Source organism: Eublepharis macularius, chromosome 7 (genome assembly GCF_028583425.1).
Source record: "Eublepharis macularius isolate TG4126 chromosome 7, MPM_Emac_v1.0, whole genome shotgun sequence".
NCBI classification, from domain to species: Eukaryota; Metazoa; Chordata; class Lepidosauria; order Squamata; family Eublepharidae; genus Eublepharis; species Eublepharis macularius.
The window spans coordinates 135,044,836-135,065,449 of NC_072796.1; the positions used below are offsets into that span (position 1 = coordinate 135,044,836).

The 20,614-nt window shown below is 43.8% G+C and overlaps 2 protein-coding genes and 1 pseudogene across 2 annotated transcripts; all 3 read left to right on the top strand.

Annotated features, from left to right (window-relative positions):
- Window positions 1–454: 454 nt before the first annotated feature.
- LOC129334001 (mas-related G-protein coupled receptor member H-like) lies at window positions 455–1,411 on the top strand (annotated as a pseudogene).
- A 7,193-nt stretch (window positions 1,412–8,604) lies between these two features.
- On the top strand, window positions 8,605–9,582 carry LOC129334002 (mas-related G-protein coupled receptor member H-like). The gene has a single exon (XM_054985925.1). It carries the CDS (start codon window positions 8,605–8,607, stop codon window positions 9,580–9,582), a length of 978 nt encoding a protein of 325 aa, XP_054841900.1.
- A 6,856-nt stretch (window positions 9,583–16,438) lies between these two features.
- LOC129333738 (mas-related G-protein coupled receptor member H-like) lies at window positions 16,439–19,646 on the top strand. Its single transcript, XM_054985604.1, has 2 exons — window positions 16,439–16,559; window positions 18,354–19,646. Exon 2 carries the CDS (start codon window positions 18,441–18,443, stop codon window positions 19,434–19,436), a length of 996 nt encoding a protein of 331 aa, XP_054841579.1. The 5' UTR covers window positions 16,439–16,559; window positions 18,354–18,440; the 3' UTR covers window positions 19,437–19,646.
- The last annotated feature ends 968 nt before the right edge of the window (window positions 19,647–20,614 follow it).

The following is a 20,614-nucleotide window of genomic DNA, read 5'->3' on the forward strand; positions in this document are numbered from 1 at the left end:
ATTCTATGATTCTACTATGGGACCTTGATTCTGGTTGAGACTGTGATATGGGGTCCTGCAGCCCCACCCTCTTACATCATTTTCCTGATCCAAAATGACATCAGGAAGTATCAGTGGACATGCAACTGATTGATGGGGCAAATAATGTTCCCCAGAGTTATTTTGCATCCAGAAAACAGCAAAGGCATGAGGTAGGAGCCCCTCCTTCCATATCACATTTCCGACCAGTATTAGGGCCGTGTGGCACTTTTAGAAGGAGTTCTCTATGGGCATTGGCAGCTGGCATATATGGCTGTTGTTCCCTGTGGAGGTGTACCAAACATCAGAACAAGAACTGAATCACCTATTGTTTCCTCTCTCCTAACAGAAGCGTCAAGACAAGAAGTCGAGACAAGAATTCCCAAAGCAGAAATCGAGCATCACAACCAGCGTCTGCTTGATAACGCTTTCCACGATGGATGCTGCTCTGGAATATTATAATCACTCTAATTATATTTACACTGGGTTCCAAATTAACAGGATCTATTATGATAAGTTTTCAGAAAATATTTCATCTTGTCGTAATACCTCTGATTATGGAAGTGAAAAGACTTTTGATAATAAAATAGGAATAATTATTGACATTTTCACCTTAGTTATCTGCTTTATTGGACTTGTGGGGAATGGAATTGTCATTTGGATTCTTGGCTTCTGCATTAAGAAGAATCCTTTCATCACCTACATCCTGAACTTGGCCATCGCTGATTTTGGGCTCCTTGTGACGCTAATATTTGCTTTTGTTAGTGAGTGACTTATAATTCTTTATGGTTTTACCACTGTTTTCTTCTTATTGTCCCTTTTCCTGTTCCTAGCAATGCACAGCGCGAGTCAATTTCTACTGACCGCTATCAGCATTGACAGATGTGTGGTTGTCTTCTTTCCACTTTGGCATCAATGCCACCGACCACCACATTTGTCCACCATTGTATGTGCAGCCGTATGGGTCCTCTCTTTCTTGCTTTCTACAATTACCTGCAGTATCCTAAAAGTCAATCCAAATGGAAGTATGGTCCAGCTATTTTACCAGTTTATTGTGAATGCTGTGCTTTGCTTCCCATTTATGACTATTGCCACTGTGGCCTTGTTCCTTAAAGTCGGCTTTAAAGTACAACACAATCGGAGGGGAAAGCTTTTGACTATCATCTTGCTCACTCTTCTCTGCTTCGTCCTCTTGGTTTTTCCATTGAATGTCATATATATCCTCTATATTTATAATTATGTACCTTCATATGTTCCATCCTGTTCAATGGCATTATCCTGTATCAATAGCAGTGTGAACCCAGTCATTTATTTCCTTGTTGGGAGACAATGGAAAACTAAACAGAAGGAGACAATGAAAATGATCCTCCAGAGAGTTTTCAAGGAGGAATAAGGTTGCACTGAGAAATCCCAGTTCGGATGCCATTCCATGAGCTGAAAGCTCCTTCCTTTGTCACAGTCAGATTCCATTGAAGTTATCATTTTTAAACACTTATGGAAAATCTCTAGGGTTATGACTAGAAGTGGGCACAGACCTGGAAAACCCCATGGACTGCTTGCCCATGGTCCATCGATTTTCACGGACCATGGACCACGGACTTTAAACAGACCAGCCCCAGTTTGCAAACCTGTTTGTTGGTCTGTGGTCTGTCAATTCCAGCAGTCCTGGCTCTGCCTTCTTCACACCCAGAGAGCCCAAACACACATAGATTCTTCAGCAGGCTCTCCTCCAGCCATCCCCTATGTTTGGTCAAAATTGCATTTTGGACACCCAAGTTACAGACCCCCAAACTTGCAGTAGACACTAGGAGTCACAAATGCCAATGGACTTGCATTGGATTGCAGCACCAAAAAGTTGCAATGAGGCAAAATCAAACAGAAAAGGGTAGGGGACAAGCCCCCTCGCTCACCACAAACACACCTTCCCAGCGATTGCCTAGAAAATTAATTCTTGTTCCTTGCTCACATAGAGAAGAATGGGAGCTCTCTGCTTGGCAGTCAGAACTGCCTATCAAGGTTTGGAGGGCTAAGATTGGCTGCAGAACATCCACCCTTCCGTTGCAGAATGGGAGCTCTTTGCTTGGTAGGCAGAGCTGCCTATCAAGGTTTTGAGGGCTAAGATGGGCTGTCAAATGTCCACCCCTCCGTTGCCTAGGGAACTAATTATTGCTCCATAGAGCAGAATGGGAGCTCTCTGCTTGGCAGGCAGAGCTGCCTATCGAGGTTTTAAGGGCTGCAAAATGTCTGCAGATATCTCTTCCATTGGCTAGGGAATTGATAGATCCATCAGGGTGTCTGGAATCATGGACCACAGACTGGCCCAAATGGACCAAAATTCATGAAAATGTGAGTCCCACAAGCAGTCTGTTCATGAACCACAAACTGGGCTGGACCGTGTCCAATTTAGGTCCATTTTCTGGACCATGCCCACCTCTAGTTATAACAGATTCTGTCTCAAAGTTTAAGTGGATTCTCTGTCTCTAGATAATCTCTGATATCTCTTGAAGAGAATTAATGACACTACAATGGGAAAAAATAGTTAAGTTATCCTGAAGGGTGGTATATAAATCGAATGTTGTTGTTATACAATGACATTTCACATTGAAAGAACCCGAGAGCCCTAATGTAGCCCCCAGTATGGAAAAATGGCTTGGGGGGGAGGCAGGACCCCCTCCCACACACCAGTGGAGGCATCTGTGACCTGGTTAGGCTCTGTGAGGCTGAAGGGGACAAAGCTTTTGTAAGGCTCGGGAAGATGTGATTTGGCACTATGCCTAATTCATAAAACGTTGTTTACTTTGGTTCTGAGCAGTTTGGAAAGTTTGCCTAACTTTTCCCCTTCAAAATTCAGTTCGCTGGCTTCCTTAGAAATTCAGATAGATTCAGAGAGTTCTTTTAGATTTGATTAAAATGATCACATATTGTCGAAGGCTTTCACGGCCGGAGATCTCCAACAACTAAAATTATCGTAGTTTGATTCTGTGTTTAAGAAATACCTGGAACAATAAAATGGCTTCTCAGCACTGTTTCTTTTGTTTTCACTCAACAACAATGCACAACAGCTGGGAGGGACTGATTCTGGACCCTGATCCAAGTCACAATAAATGCTTCACTCAACAGCTACGGATTATCCCCTATATTTATAATTATGTACCTTCATATCTTCCAGCCTGTGCAATGGTATTATCCTGTATCAATAGCAGTGTGAACCCAGTCATTTATTTCCTTGTTGGGAGACAATGGAAAACAAGACAGAAGGAGACATTGAAGATGATCCTCCAGAGGGTTTTCAAGGAGGAATAAGGTTGCACTGAGAAATCCCAGTTATGATGCCATTCCAAGAGCTGAAAGCGCCTTCCTTTGTCACAGTCAGATTCCATTGTTTTTCTCATTTTAAAACACTTATGGAACATCTCTAGGGTTATGACTAGAAGTGGGAACAGACCTGGAAAACCCTATGGACTGCTGGCCCATGGTCCATCAATTTTCACGGACCATGGACCATGAACTTTAAACGAACCAGCCCCAGTTTGCAAACCTGTTTGTTGGTCTGTGGTCTGTCAATTCCATCAGTCCTGAGACTGCCTCCTTCATACCCAGAGAGCCCAAACTCACACAGAATCTTCAGCAGGCTCTCCTCCAGCCATCCTCCATGTTTGATCAAAATTGCCTTTTGGACATCCGAGTTACAGACCTCCAAAGCGGCCACCCCAGGAAACTTGCAGTAGACACTAGGAGTCACAAATGCCAATTGAATTGCATTGGCTTGCAGCACCAAAAAGTTGCAATGAGGCAAAATCAAACAGAAAAGGGTGGGGGACAAAGGAGAGCCCACCACCTCCCAAAGAAAATACTGAAAAAATACAGAATACAGAAAATAGTATTACGTAAGCAGAAAACAATGCAGTGAGAAAAGGATAAAGTATACAGCAAAGGTAACTATGCAAACTAATATAGTCCACAACCTTTCCAGCCTCCTCAGTCATGCCATTACACAAGTTATAGGCCACAATGGAGAATGTACATGTACAAGAAGTTCTTGATCTTACTCATTTGCATGGTGGCACCTGCAGAAGGCTGCACACAGATGAGCAAAGCTGGCATGATGGAACATAGGAAAGGCAGTCCTGCAGAGATGAAGGTCCAAACCCATGAAGGGCTTTGTACCTGTTAGTCAGTAACTTGATTCTGAATTCTGAATCTATCATCTAGGGCTGTATATACTGTTGTCTTAAGGGTTTCTGTTCAGGGCGGGTCAGCAATGCTAAAAAGAGGCATGGCATTTTCAGCTTTGATCAGACCAATCACTTCTTCCGGTACAAGGGGCAAAATTGTTTACAAAGAGAGCCAGTTTGATGTAGTGATTAAGACTGGGACTCTAATCTGGAGAGCCAAGTTTGATTCCCCACTCCACCGCTCGAAGCCAGCTGGGGGACCTTGGGCTAGTCACAGCTCTCTCAGAGCTCTCTCAGCCCCACCCACCTCACAGGGTGATTATTGTTGTGGGGATAATAATAACATACTTTGTAAACAGCTTTGAGTGAGCATTAAGTTGTTCTGAAGGTTGGTATATAAATCAAATATTATTGTTGCTATTATCATTATCATTAAAGTGATTCCTGGCCCATAATCCACCTTCTTCGATCGGGAGATTGGCACCTTAGAAGAGTTGACCCAGGGCATACATGTTGATCTTAGGATCTGTGCCCATGGCTATTCAATGCCGTTAGAATTAAAATTTAGAATTAAGAGTATTCAAGCAATATGCAGCAAACCCTCCATTATAGAGTATGGACAGAAAAAATTAACTCCCAAGAACTCAATTTTCAAGCTACATGAGTCTGTCAGAAACAGATTTGAAAAGACATTTGTATTTTTTACAAATGAAAAGAACTGCTTTTTCTTGAGCCATAAAAACTTAGAAGCCATTTCCTCCCCACTTAACGGCTTTTCGGAGCATCTAGGGAAAGTTACCGAATATTCCATCTCTAATGGATGCCGCTTGATGGATGTGAGGACAGAGAATGTGAATGCAGAATCCGTGCCCCACCCTGTTGAAATAAGTCAAGCATCTCTTTAGTTATACTCAAAAAGAGTCCAGTAGCACCTTAGTTATACTGTCGCTGTGGATGGGTAATAGATGCTCGATGGACAAATTCTCCTTAATCAAGATATGTGATCAAGAAGACTCAATATCCTAAAATTCCAAAGGGGAACATCTGGATTCTTATGGGTGCGAAGTTTTACATCGAAAGAAGGTAGGACTTGGCCGCTTTTTTTTGGTGATGCATTGTTCTCCATCTTTCTGTTTCTTTACCCTTTCCCTCCAAGTGAATGTTTACGGTTCTCTACTTGCATTTTACATTAAACTTGAGTAAAACTGCTTTAGCCCTTTTCCTAACTAAAACGAGCCTATTCCTTTTTAAATGCATTTGCTCTTATCCTTCCCTTGCTTCTTTTGGTAGCTTGCACACCCCTAGCCTCTCCCTTTTCATGCCTTTTGTTACGTCCCTCCACTTGGTTGAAGCATCTGTGCTGATGTAGTAACAGGTATTTGTTTTGTTTGTTTTCTTGGACCTCCTAGCAGGATTGGGTACCTCAAACCCTGGCAGCTTTTTAGGCTTCCCTACTTGTTATGAGCTTAGGTGGCATCCCCCTCTGTTTATAATTATTTCTGAGCTTTTATTGGGTTCAAAAGGCACCACAATTGTCAAAGTTGTGTTCAACGATGCCTCGGGGGCAGGGGCACCTGACATATAGTGGTGCCCCCCTCTTTTTTTGCCTAGAATCATCAGCAATCATGAAACCTTTTTAATACTCTTTTACACACATCTAAGGAGTACTGGCGCTGACTTGGATAGCCCAGGTGAGCCTGATCTCATCAGATCTCAGAAGCTAAGCAGGGTGTCCCTTGGTTGGTAATTGGATGGGAGACCTCCAATGAAGACCAGGGTTGCAGAGGCAGGCAATGGCAAACTACCACTGTCCATCTCTTGCCAGGAAAACCCCACCAGGGGTCACCATAAGTCAGCAATGACTTGAGGACCGGATTTCATTTTTCAAGGAGTACTGTCTCTTTAATTCAAGTCCCCAGTCACTTTCCTAGGTCTGTAACCTGTCTGCTGGCCTGCCTCATCTAGGGAGTGGCTCTGTCCTGTGTGGGCTTCTGCAGTTTCTACAACAGAGGTTGTTAAGTACTCAGAAATTTAATCTTTTGTCTTTCCTTGCTATGATTCAGAAAGTGCTCTGAATGCCGTATTAATCTCCTACTGATAGGATGTGCATGCTATTGCTGGTTCTCCTGTATCTCAGCTGCATCTGGTACAATAAACCCCAGTATCCTTCCCAGATGTCTGATGGCTATGAGCTTAATTAACACTGATCTATATTTTATGATGGTTTCTGAGGGCCAAGCTACACGTGACGAATGACACTTGAACGGCAAGTGGATTGAGTGGAGCGCAAGTGAACAGGGAGAAATACACTTGCCGTTCAAGTGTCATTCGTCACTTGTAGCTTGGCCCTGAGCCACCCTGGAAACTCTTTACTGGGCCACATAGTGCCACAGAAATTATATTTATAGTATATAATTAAGGGAGAGGGAAGGCAGCTAACCTGATTGCATCGGAACTTGGAAGCAAAGCAGAGTCAGTAGTTGAGTCCACCAAAGAAGAGTCAGCAGAGGAAGGCACTGGCTAACTACCTCCCTTTCCTTGGAAGCCTCTTGCTGGGGTTTCGATAAGTCGATTGTGACATGATGGCACACACACGCATACACTGAAGGAACATGTACTTTGGGTTATTTATCAGGACCTCTGCTTATTGTCTGGCAAGGCTCTTATGCTTTAAACAGCTGCATAACTGGCAGGAAATCTAGAATCAGGGCCAAGCGACACATGACGAATGACACTTGAACGGCAAGTGGATTGAGTGGAGGGCAAGTGAACAGGGAGAAATACACTTGCTGTTCAAGTGTCATTCGTCATGTGTAGCTTGGCCCTCAGTTTCTCCAGACACTAAATATGCTGGCAAAAGATCTCTTCACTGGGTTTCAACCTGCTATGAAATGTATTGCCCCGAGGAGAACCAGGAAAAGTCTGCAAATAAACAAGCATTAGGCCCCACTCCTCCACAAGACCGACACATAAATATTTCATCTCAATATACTGGACTTGTAGGAACCTTTACTAATTTAACTGGGAAGGGCACTCCTGGCTTCCTGCAAACTATGCAAAAACAGAATTATTCAAGAGGGCTTAGACTCAAGATAGGAGGGCTGCGCTGTAAGGAAGTGGTCTCAAAGAGATATATTTAGTAAAGAGATAGGGACTATAGACTTTACTTCCATGTACTGTCATTTGCTGCCAAGAATTATTTTACTGGGTAGTTTCAGAGTAGTTTAATATTTCAGTCTTAGTTTATGCTGTTTCTGCTTTTTTTAAACTCTGTATTGGAGTTCTGCTGGTTTAAATCTTTGCAAATTTGCCTTTCTGCCCTCTATTATGTTGTTTATTTGAAATGTTTTTGAAATGGGCTGTACAGACTCATGCTGTGTGATCCACCTTGAGCTTGGTGAGGTAGATGGATTATAAATAATGTAAATAAACAAATTTAAGGGTAGAGTGACACTCTAGCATTAGGGGAGGCGGGATCCTAGAGCATCAATTTTTCTTCAGATGCCCGAGTATAAAGCAGGGAACCCCTGGCCCATTTTCAAGAGTGGTCTCTGATCACCTATATCCCATTATTAGCCAACCAGCCTGGTCTGGATTACTGGGTTCTGGCTTGGGTACTGCAGTATATTTTCACTAAGAGAAGGGAAGGGGATTTTCGCCAATGCTTCTCTCCTGCTGCAAACTTCTGACATCCCCTCCTTGCTGTTCAGAGGGTGTGTTGCTTCCCAAGGAGTACAATTTGGGTCATTGTTTTATTCTGCAATTGGAGACGGAAGGTGAAGATGTCCCGTTCCACTAATGAAAAGTCCTTCCATCAGTGAAGGTTTCTTGTGGGATCCAAACCTCCATTCAAGAGTCCACTTTATGGTTCTCAGTGCTCAACTAGACGTGTCGTTTGTGAAGTGTACTCCGTGTGGACTATCAGCCATACACGAGTGTCCAGTCCCTCTGGATATTTTCCTCTAAATGTACCATGGGACATTGATTCTGGTTGAGACTGTGATATGGGGTCCTGCAGCCCCACCCTCTTACATCATTTTCCTGATCCAAAATGACATCAGGAAGTATCAGTGGACATGCAACTGATTGATGGGGCAAATAATGTTCCCCAGAGTTATTTTGCATCCAGAAAACAGCAAAGGCATGAGGTAGGAGCCCCTCCTTCCATATCACATTTCCGACCAGTATTAGGGCCGTGTGGCACTTTTAGAAGGACTTCTCCATGGGCATTGGCAGCTGGCATATATGGCTGTTGTTCCCTGTGGAGGTGTACCAAACATCAGAACAAGAACTGAATCACCTATTGTTTCCTCTCTCCTAACAGAAGCGTCAAGACAAGAAGTCGAGACAAGAATTCCCAAAGCAGAAATCGAGCATCACAACCAGCGTCTGCTTGATAACGCTTTCCACAATGGATGCTGCTCTGGAATATTATAACTCTAATTATATTTACACTGGGTTCCAAATTAACAGGATCAATTATGATAATGTTTCAGAAAATATTTCATCTCGTAATACCTCTGATTATGGAAGTGAAAAGACTTTTGATAATAAAATAGGAATAATTATTGACATTTTTACCTTAGTTATCTGCTTTATCGGACTTGTGGGGAATGGAATTGTCATCTGGCTTCTTGGCTTCTGCATTAAGAAGAATCCTTTCATCACCTACATCCTGAACTTGGCCATCGCTGATTTTGGGCTCCTTGTGACGCTAATATTTGCTATTATTAGTAGTTGGCTTATAATTCTTTATGGCTATACCAATGTTTTCTTCTTAGTGTCCCTTTTTCTGTTCCTATCAACACACAGCGCGAGTCAATTTCTATTGATTGCTATCAGCATTGACAGATGTGTGGCTGTCTTCTTTCCACTTTGGCATCAATGCCACCGACCGCCACGTTTGTCCACCATTGTATGTGCAGCCGTATGGGTCCTCTCCTTCTTGCTTTCTACAATTACCTGCAGTATCCTAAAAGTCAATCCAACTGGAAGTATGGTCCAGCTATTTTACCAGTTTATTGTGAATGCTGTACTTTGCCTCCCGCTTATGACTATTGCCACTGTGGCCTTGTTCCTTAAAGTCTGCTTTAAAGTACAACACAATCAGAGGGGAAAGCTTTTGACCATCATCTTGCTCACTCTTCTCTGCTTCGTCCTCTTGGTTTTTCCTTTGAATGTCATATACATCCTCTATATTTATAATTATGTACCTTCATACGTTCCATCCTGTGCAATGGTATTATCCTGTATCAATAGCAGTGTGAACCCAGTCATTTATTTCCTTGTTGGGAGACAATGGAAAACTAAACAGAAGGAGACAATGAAAATGATCCTCCAGAGGGTTTTCAGGGAGGAACAAGGTTGCACTGAGAAATCCCAGTTATGATGCCATTCCAAGAGCTGAAAGTGCCTTCCTTTGTCACGGCAGATTCTATTGTTTTTCGAATTTCAACTCACTTAAGGAAAATCTGTAGGGTTATGACTGGAGCTGGGCATGGGCCAGAAAAACCCCACAGACCGCTGGCTTGTAGTCCATTGATTTTCACAGGCCATGGACCACAAACTGACCAACCCCGGTTCATGAACCAGTTTGTCGATCTGTGGTCCATCACTTTCAGCAGCCCTGACTCCACACCTTCATACCCAGAGAGCCCAATCTCACAGAGAACCTTCAACAGCCTCTCCTCCAGCCACTCTCCAGGTTTGGTCAAGACTGCATTTCAGACTGCATTTCAGACTGCATTTCGGACTACCACCCCCAGGAAACTTCCAGTAGATACTGGAGTCACAAATACCAATTAACTTGCATTGGCTAGAAGCACCGAAATGTCTCAATGAGGTAAAATCAAACAGAAAAAGATGGGAGAAGAGCCCCCTCGGTCACCACACAGACATCTTCCCAGTCTTTGCCTAGGGAATTAATTCTTTCTCCTTGCGCACATAGAGAAGAATGGGAGCTCTCTGATTGGCAGGCAGAGCTGCCTATCAAAGTTTCAAGGGTTAAGATTGACTGCAAAATGTCCACCCCTCTGTTGCAGAATTGGAGCTCTACTTGGTTGGCAGAGCTGTCTATTAAGGTTTTGAGGGCTAAGATTGGTTGCAGAACGTCCACCCCTCCATTGCCTAGGGAATTAATTCTTGCTCCTTGCTCCATAGAGCAGAATGGGAGCACTCTGCTTGGCAGGCAGAGCTGCCTGTCAAGTTCTTAAGGCCTGCAAAATGTCTGTAGATGTCCCCTCCATTGGCTAGGGAATTGATAGATCAGCATCAGGATGTCTGGACTCATGGACCATGGACCAACGGACGGGCCCAAATGGACCAAAATTCATGAAAATGTGAGTCCCACGAACTGCGTGTTTGTGAACTGGGATGGACCGTGTAAAATTTAGGTCGGTTTTCCGGACCATGACCACCTCTCGTTATGACAGATTGTGTCCCAAAGTTTTTAAATAGATTCTCTGTCTCTAGACAATCTCTGGTATCTCTTGAAGAGGATTAATGACACTGCAATGGGAAAAAAATGGATCTTTAGTAATCCATTTTCCCTACCATAAACACGTGGGCCCAAGATTTGTTCCTTTCACTAAGAGTCCCTATACAAGAATCATTACATGAGGATGCGCAAGTGAAGGGAGACACATTAGCTAGGAATTGTGGTGTAAAAAGATAGATCTGAAAGCTCTGTCATTTTCGCCTCTCTGGAGCCGGCAAAAATCGTTCCTCAAAGGGTTTGTTTATTGCCTCTTCACTTCCCTGAAGGCTCTGTCAATTTCCCCTCCCCTTTCCGGAGGTGAAGCAGAAAGAAACAATCCCTCTGAGGAGCGATATTTGCTATGCCGGCTCTAGAGAGGTGAAAATGACAGAGCCGTGCGATCTGTCTTTTTACACTACGATTGCCAGCCAAGATTGCACCCCACTTCACTTGAGCATCTTCGTCTAATGCATCTCTTTTACAGAGATTCTAAGTTCAAACAAGCAAATGTCTCACTGAGAAGAGTGGAGCGTTTCCCAAGAAAGTACATGTAAAATTGCATGCTTACTACATGCTTCTTTGTTTCTATTGTAAAATATACAGCAAGTAACTAAATAAAGGTAAAGGCAGTCCCCTGTGCAAGCACCGAGTCATTATTACTGACCCATGGGGGGACGTCACATCACGTTTTCTTGGCAGACTTTTTACGGGGTGGTTTGCCATTGCCTTCCCCAGCCATCTACACTTTACCCCCAGGAAACTGGGTACTCATTTTACTGACCTTGGAAGGATGGAAGGCTGAGTCAACCTTCAGCTGGCTACCTGAACCCGGCTTCCACTGGGATAGAAGGCTGAGTCAACCTTGAGCCGGCTACCTGAACCCAGCTTCTGCCCACATCGAACTCAGGTTGTGAGCAGAGCTTGGGCTGCAGTACTGCAGCTTACCACTCTGCGCTACAGGGCTCCCTATTCAAGTAACTAAATAGTGCTAATCAAATTATGGGCGTGTCTGTTCCTTGCACAAATGCTGTACAGCTTGGATTTTCCATCTAGTATGTTGTTGATGGTCTTATGTCCAACCCGTATAAAGATTTGTATAATCTGTCTGGCTGTCTATTCTCTTTCCATGTAGTATCACAGAGAAATTGAAGGAGAAAATTTAACATCGTAGGTTCAGAATCGTTATGAATATACAAATTGGTACAATGATAAGTGTCAACATAGAAATGGCATTTCACATTGAAAGAAGCGGAGACCCCTAATGTAGCCCCCAGTGTAGAAAAATGGCTTCAGGGGAGACAGGACCCCCTCCACCACCGGAGGCATCTGTGACCCATTTAGGCTCTGTGAGGCTGAGAGCCAAGCTACAAGTGACGAATTACACTTGCCTGGCAAGTGAACAGACTCACGTGTATTCCTCCCTGTTCACTTGCCATTCACTTGCACTCCACAGCAAGTGAATGGCAAGTGAACAGGGAGGAATACACGTGAATCTGTTCACTTGCCAGACAAGTGTAGTTGGTTACTTGTAGCTTGGTTCTCAGGGGAACAAAGCTTTTATAAGGCTCAGGGGGACATGAATTGGCACCATGCTAATTCAGACTACGTTAATATTTATTTTGGTTCTGAGAAGTTTGGAAAGCTTGCCTAACCTTTGCCTCTCAAAATTCAGCTCACTGGCTTCCATAGAAATTCAGATAGATTCACAGAGTTCCTTTAAATTGGATTAAAATGATCTTAGTTTGATTCTGTGATTAAGAAATACCTGGAAAAATAAAATGCCTTCTCAGAGCCAAACTACAAGTGACGCCTGACGCAGGTTGGACACTTGTCAGCTTCCCTCAAGTTTTGATGGGAAATGTAGGCGTTCTGGTCGTACAGCTTGGCTCTCCATTACAGCTGCAAGACCAGGATGCCTACATTTCCCATCAAAACTTGAGGGAAGCTGACAAGTGTCCAACCTGTGTCAGGCGTCACTTGTAGCTTGGCTCTCAGCCGTGTTGCTTTTGTTTTCACTCAACAACAATGCACAAGAGCCAGGAGGGACTGAGGAAGCTGAAAACTTTTCAGTTAACATGTTCAGCAGGTGAACTTACTGTTTTTTGAGAGCTGCAGTTGCTCCTGAGCTGGGCCTCAGATCTCACCTTTACTGTGGTGGTGGTGCCCTCAAGTCACAGTGAATTTATGGCAACCGCTGGTGGGGTTTTCTAGGCAAGAGATAACCAGAGCTGGTTTGCCATTGCCTGCCTTGCAACCCTGGTCTTCCTTGAAGGTCTCCCATCCAATTGCTAACCAAGGCTGACCCTGCTTAGCTTCTGATATCTGATAAGATCAGGCTCATCTGGGCTATCCAGGTCAGTGCCTTTTACTGTGGTAGGGTTGCCATGTTCCCACCAGGACAGGAGACCACCCAGCCCCAGCGGATGTTGTCCACTAGCATTCCAGCAGACCGCAAGAGGAAGAAAAATGAAACCCATGCGGTGAGGAAAGGAGGTAGCAAAACAAGCAGATCTTTAGTCCTTGGTGGGAAGTTGGGGGCTAGGAAGAAAAACTTTCCATGCTTGTCAGGTTGCCAGGTGACAGCTCACTTTTTGGATTTTACCAAAGTGTCAACCTTTCTCACTTTCACCTGGACCCTCATCTAATCTGCACTTGCTGGTTGACTCCTGGGGATGGATGGCTCCAGCATGCACACTCACCCCTCCATTGTCCTGGCTGGAGCTTTCTGCCTCCCTGACACCCCAGGAGACTTTTCTGGTAGCAGGGAGGGAGGCTAAAGCTTGGCAACTGTAGGGTGGTCAGAGGGACCTATCCACCCCCAGCCTCCATTCCTCTCCCAGCCACACAGCCAGCCACCATTCCCTGGAGTACCAGCTTGCTGCACAGTGAACTGGGGGCTGCCCCAGTGAAGGGTCGAGGTCAGCTGCTCCAGTTGCCATTTGGCTAAGATCGCTTCTGCCAGATGGACACAGTCAGCTAGGAAATTTTATAGGTGACGAAACAATAGCTAATCCGGCTGCTGTGTGTGGTGCCAATTGAAAAGTTTCATGCATTTTCAGATGGGCTGCTGGAATGCAAACCTGTTTGGCTCATGTCCTGTTCACCAAACCCTCAGTTTCGCTGTTTGCAAGCAGTTTGAGCCTATTCATCGGGTCACTTTTGTGTTTTTAAACAATTGGGCAATCCAACTGGTGCTATTCCATACATCTGTGTTCTCAAACTGCCCTATGAGAGTAGGAGTGTGCATTTTGAAATTTTTCGCAATGCTTTAGAATCCGAGGCTGTTAAGTGAAGTCTTTATTGTGACTGGGCACTTTCTGGTGTGTGTTGCTGGCCCAGACACAAAATTTGTTAGTTTTATTTCATTCTTGTTGTTTTTGTGGCAGTTGTTTTCAATGGAGAAAGGGAGTGGCGAACTGGAGGCACTGGGGCAGCTATTTTTGTGCTCAGTATCACCAAAATCACACACTTTGGAGCCTTCCTTGCTGAGCAGGGAATGATGACGTTCACGGCGCAACAAGGATGGCTCAGTCAGGAGCGTGAGCACACATAGCGTGCATGAGAAGTAAAAACTCTGGAACCGTGTTCCCACTACTATCTGTTCCTTGGTTTTAAGGCTAGGGGACACGGTAATCTTCCCCTCCTCACTCCCTGCCAATGTCTTATGGCACGTTGAGATGCTGCTGGTGCCATCTTCCTTTCTGTGTATACAAGGATTTATGTGAGTAAATGTGCACAGAAAGGGTCCATTGGCCACAGAAGGATGGGTCTGCTGGTCAGTTGCCTGGGGAAAATAACTTTTTTAAACAGCCTGTGATAACCAAGAAGTTCTTGCATGCTGCTGTGATAAAGCAAGTAGAACCAGTTGAGACAAAAGCACTTGAAAAGAGAAAATATCACAGTGTAAAGAGTAGAAGTTTCCTTGAGTACCAACAACCTGGACGAGTACTTCCATTCTGGAAAGTCAAAAGTCAGGCTTAAAAACAGAAGCATGTGTGCATGCTGCTGTGCTCTCCCACTGCACAGCATGATGTGCAATGCTGAAGCCCAGCCCAATACAAATCACCTCCAAATAGGAGATTGTGACTAAACTGGGCTTCAGCGTGACTCACGATTCCTCCACTGTGCTGAAAAATGACATTATTTATCGGAGAAACAGAGGACCGGGAAGGTTATGCTGAATCCCAGATCAGTCAAAATCTCCCATTTGGAGCCAATTTCAACTGAACGGGGCTTTAGCTCACTCTGTGGCTCCTAGTCTCACTGGAAAATGATTTTCCAGCACAATGGGGAGTGTAAAAGTATGTATGTGCTCTGCTCAAGTGTGGGTGGTTAAGTACCCTGCTGACCTCCCATCCCCTGCTTTGACCTCTGAGGCCCGTAGCAACCCTGCCATGAGCAAACCCTCCTATTTTATACTCTAAAATTGTGGGTCCACCTCTATGGCCTTAGAATTGGTGGAACAATCATAAAATTCCAGAGCCACATGATCATGTCATCATTTTTGGAGTTTCACCAGCTTGCTCTTTGGGGGTTCTCCAAGGGATATGTTGACACTGGGCATAAAGTATTTACATGGGCATCCCCTTTTTACTAGAAAACATGCAAGCCCATGTGCTTCCAAAAGGACCTTTCCTTATGCTAGATCAAGTCAGAGAATTCCAACTTCATGCCAGGTCAGAGAAATAACGGATTCAAAACTATCTCTTAGTCCTGATCTAGGATCTGGCCAAAATAGCTTATGACAAGAACCATTTTAGGAGCCTAAAGTATGAAAGCTTTAAAATCTTTAAAGCCCACTGCCGGCAAGCAACTGGGATTCCTATATCACAACCCTACATTTTCAAGCTATCACACACTAGGTGATCTGACCCAGAGAACAGACTTAAAGCATTCAAAATATGAAAAAGTTCAATAAATTAATAGAAGAATGCACATATTCTTTTTAGTCCTTCAGGCTGAGCAAGGAAACAAAGAAAAGATGAAAATACACAATCCTTTGTGCTTATACTACAAACTTGTCCTAAGCAAAAAAAAATTAAAGGATAGGGTAGATTTAATTGAAGTTGCAGTAGTTTAATGTCCACTGAAGTACATCTTTGGAGTCCACCTACATTAAGAAAATAGACAATTTATCATTGGTCAATTCCTTTCAATTATCTTCAGTTGCTGGATACAAGAGGAATTACTGGGAACTCATGGAATTCCTCTTACAGGCCTTTGGTTACATATAACAACATGGAATATATAGCAGCAGTCATTCACAGCATAACTATTCACAAGGGAGTCTCCAGTCTTCTAAGGAAAGCAAAAGAAGACACATTTAGGACTTGTTATACTGCAGGACTTTCTTAAAGTGATACGGTTGTGTATGTTCTCCTTGTTAATTACCTGCTAAATAAGAATTCATTAACTTTGATTGTGAATTATACAGTTTGCACTGAGCACTTTAATTCTGATGAGATGTTCATAATGAATTTGTTATAAGCTATTTGATCATTTCTGCCGCAAGTGCTGTTGTGTATTGTATTTCAGTGTGCATCTTGGGGACGCCTCTATTTTTGTTACAGTTTTGTAGTTTAATGTTCAGTAGCACCTTTGTTCCCCCTTTGGGGGCCTGTACAGGAAGCACAGTAGAGTAGTTCAAGAACAACAGGAAGACTTTATTCCGGAACGAAGACAGAGTTGCAAACCAAGTGATTGGTTGCAGTCTGACATATGATACTATTGCTTTTGGTCTAAAGAAGTTCATCTGTCTGAACGGGTAACTGTTGGACAAGATCCCAATGTGAACAACAAACGTGTCTGCAAAGGAAATGCCTGCAGCTCTGGAATGAAGCTTCTATAGCATTATTTCTTCTGTGAAAAATCTTCTTACAGTGGATTTACAGGTAAAGTGAAATATTATGTGAATCCTAATTTAATAAGTGGGGAACCTAAGAAGATTTAGTAGGAGTGCAGCATGCCCAGCTGGTGCACAGTGGCTTGAACTGGGGAGGAGAAGGCAGAGACATTTCCTGGGTATAGGGGATTTGGCCAGGGGAGGGAGACAGAGCCGTTAGAAGGCTGTTCCGTCCTCTCGGTCGGCAGTTTCTTTGCATGTTCAGCCCACCCACCTCTCCCTGTGGTAGTGCGGGATTAGCTGACTGCTTTTTCCACAGCCAGGTAGGTTTTTTTTTTCCTTTCCCCATATTGGCAACATGGGAGAGGTGGGTTTTTTTTTGCCTACCTTGCACTGTGGGTGGAGGTTTGGGGTAATTGGCTATGGTGGTGCATTGTTGGTAGGTCACTGGCAGGAGAAAGTTTGGGGAATACAGAGCAGGCCAGTGAGCACCTCTTGGCACTTCCCCATTGGTGGGGAAATGGGTCTTCCAGGAGCAGATGGTATGTTTGTGACGGCTACCACCACCTTGAGACTGCCTGTGGTGAACTCCATGTGCAAGTCCTTCCCGCATGCTGTATAGTGGAGGCTTTAGGAGCTTGAAGGGGGGAACCATTTTGCTTAGCTGGTCAGGTCCATGCCATTCAATGAATGACTCCCACCCGGGGCTCACCCAGACAGGTCAAGCCGGTGGTCCAGGGGCGACCCCGTGGCTTGACCAGTACCGCTCACTGGCTCCTGCCATATTTGATGGTTGATGTTATATTAATAAAGTGGCCCTTTAGTTCAAAGTCTTGTGTCTGCCTCTTCATTCCAACTTGGGCGGGGTGTGTGTGTGGATTCTATTGCCTCTGTGCTGCCAATCCGTTCCAATGCTCTACAGACTGATGGCAGGGTGACTGATGGTTTGCAATGGGACTTTCTTCAAGTCACTCCACTGTCCATCTGATGGGGAATGTTTCCCCACTTCACTAAATAGCTTTCTCTCTCCCCCTCCACTTCCATATGCCTACTGACTGTGCTATCAATCTCTGCCCTGGTAGCTTCATCAACCGCTCTTACCATCTTCACGCTGCCTCCACCTCCACTCCCAATGACTCTGTCATTCCACTCCTGGCATGGCAGTGCCTCTCCATGCTGGTTCCCCCATTTCCCCTTCCGCTCTTCATTTTTTTTTAGAATATGTTTTTTTATTTTATTAAAGCAAAAAGGCAGTACAGAAAAAAGGGGAAGAAAGGGGGACAATCAAGGCAAATATAAAACTGTGTGCTACAAGGATTGTTAAAATACAGAGTACAAAAATCATAACCTTTATCAATATTAGCAATTAAAATAATAGTTAAGCCTAATTAGTATATATATTATCACCTATACTACGCATACAAAATCAAAACAGTTCTGACAAAGAGAACTGTGCTTCTCGAAAGCTTATGCTACAGTAAAGTTTGTTAGTCTTAAAGGTGCTACTGGATTCTTTCTGATTTGGCCTTTTTTAAAACTCCTTTTTATCACTGTTTCAGATTTTGTTGGAGGCCCCTTTGGTTTGCAGGAAAAATTTTCCTATCCGTTCATTCTGCTAACTTATGGAGTTTTACACTCACTGTTTGTGTGTGTGTTTAATATGTTTTAACCTGCTGCAGGGATCTATTTTATGGATGGAATAGTGAGATGTGAATTATCTTTAAAAAGGTCACTAGTAATCCATTTTCAAATGGGTTGAGGTCAGCAATACTTGGCTGAAAACTTTAGTCAACCATTCCCCTAACAAGTACTGAATCGCCCATTGTTTCCTTTCTCCTAACAGAAACAGAAGGACAAGAAGTCAAGACGAGAATCTCCCAAAAAAAAGAAAGTGAGCATCCCAACCAACGTCCACTTGACAACGTTTTCTATGATGGATGCTGCTCTGAAATATTATAATAACCCTAATTACACTTGGTTTCCAAATGACAACATCAATTATGATTATGTTTCAGAAGATATTTCATTTCATCATACCTCTGACTATGGAAGTGGAAGGATGCCTTATAATAATTTTTTAAACATCACTTTTATCTCCATATTGGTCATCTGTATTTTTGGAGTGGTGGGGAACGGAATTGTCATCTGGCTTCTTGGCTTCCACATTAAGAGGAATCCTTTCACCACCTACATCCTGAACTTGGCCATCGCTGATTTCGGGCGCCTCCTCTCACTTATATTTGCTATTGTTAGTAACTGGCTTACAATTCTTTATGACTTGAGCAGTATTCTCTCCGTATCGTCCATCTTCCTGTTCCTATCAACACACACCGCGAGTAATTTTCTACTGACTGCCATCAGCATTGACAGCTGTATGGCTGCCTTCTTCCCACTTTGGCATCGATGCCACCGGCCACCACATTTGTCCACCATTGTATGTGTGCTAGTATGGGTCCTCTCCTTCCTGCTTTCTAGAATTAGCTTCATTATCTTGCAAATGTATAACAATGAAGCTGTGATTCGCGTACTTTACCAGTTTATTGTGAATGCCATGGTTTGCTTCCCCCTCGTGGCTGCTGCCACTCTTGCCCTGTTCATTAATGTCTGCTGCAAAGCACAACAGCATCAGAGGAGAAAGCTTTTCACCATCATCTTGCTCACTCTTCTCTGCTTCCTCTTTTTGGGTTCTCCATTAAATATCATAGTCACCTTGCATTTTTATATTTATATATTGTCATATGTTGTACTGCTTGCGTTTGTATTATCCTGTTTAAATAGCAGTGTTAACCCCATGATTTATTTCCTGGTTGGGAGAGAAAGGAAGGCTAGACACAGGGAGAGCTTGGAGGTAATTCTCCAAAGGGTTTTCAAGGAGGAGGAAGGCTGTGCTGAGGAACTGCAACCCCCAGTTCAAATCCAGTTATGAGGCCTTTACATAAGCCAAAAAATTCTTCCTCTGTCGTAAGCAGATTTTTGCGGTGTTATACGCACACATGCTCCAATACCAGTAAGGACACAAAACAGCTAACACGATTGTTCTCCCTTCTTCCATTTTATCCTCACAACAACCTTGTGTGGTAGGTTCGGCTAAGAGAATGGTTGTCCCAAGGTTACCCAACAAGCTTCCATGGCAGAATGGGGAGTCAAACGCAGGTTTTCCAGATCTTATTCAGACACTCCAACCTCAACACCATGCTGGCTGTACAAGAAGCCTGCTGTAAAGCTCTCTTAATTATCTCTCTTAATTATTAACACTCTCTTAATTATCTTTTATGCCTAGAGTGACACATGGAGTCAGCCCTAAAAGGCTATTCAGCCTCCTCAATCAGGCCTCTGGAGAGGTGGCATAATTTTTTTAAAAATCTTTTATTCTGCTGCTCCCATGAAATCCAGCAGACAAAACATATGTTTCTATCTTGTTATTACTTACCCCCACCCCACCACCGGGCAATAGCCAGTAGATGGATCTTCATTCGGTTTTCCTTCCCTTTCTCTTTCCTTTTTTGACATATCATCCACACCGGAGCCACAGTGCAGTGGGAGAGGGGAGGGTTAAACTGGCCGCTCCTAGGCAATGTTGAGACCATTCTGTACATGCAGATTGAGAATGATTGTACCTTTTTTGTTTTCTTTTTGCAGCAGACAGCTACAGTACTGATTCTATCCACTTTGCAGCCCAGTCTTGCAGCAATCTGCCTCTCCTCTGGGCATTGTTGTTCAATGTGGACTTGTGGTGGGCAGGTAATTCCCACCTTGAATCAGCTACCTTCACATGGACTGGAGTTAGTATCTCGATTTTTCTTTTTGCCCACTAACCATTGCACTAGTGCACTAATTTTGGCCCTGTTCCTGGTTATATCAGGCACTCTTTCTGTTTTTTTGCTTGAGTTGATGTCACAGATTGGCATAAGTCCAGTGCACACACACCTGTTATAACAAGAGACTTGGCTCCCAAAACTGGAGGGCAGGTATGCTGCAGGCCTCATGTAGGCCTCGCTCTTCCCAACAGGGTCTCCTGTAGATGCCACCCTTTTTGTTGGCGGTGATTGTGAATGTAGCTCTCAACAAGTTGTCGAGTGAGTACTGCAAGTTTAAAATATGCAG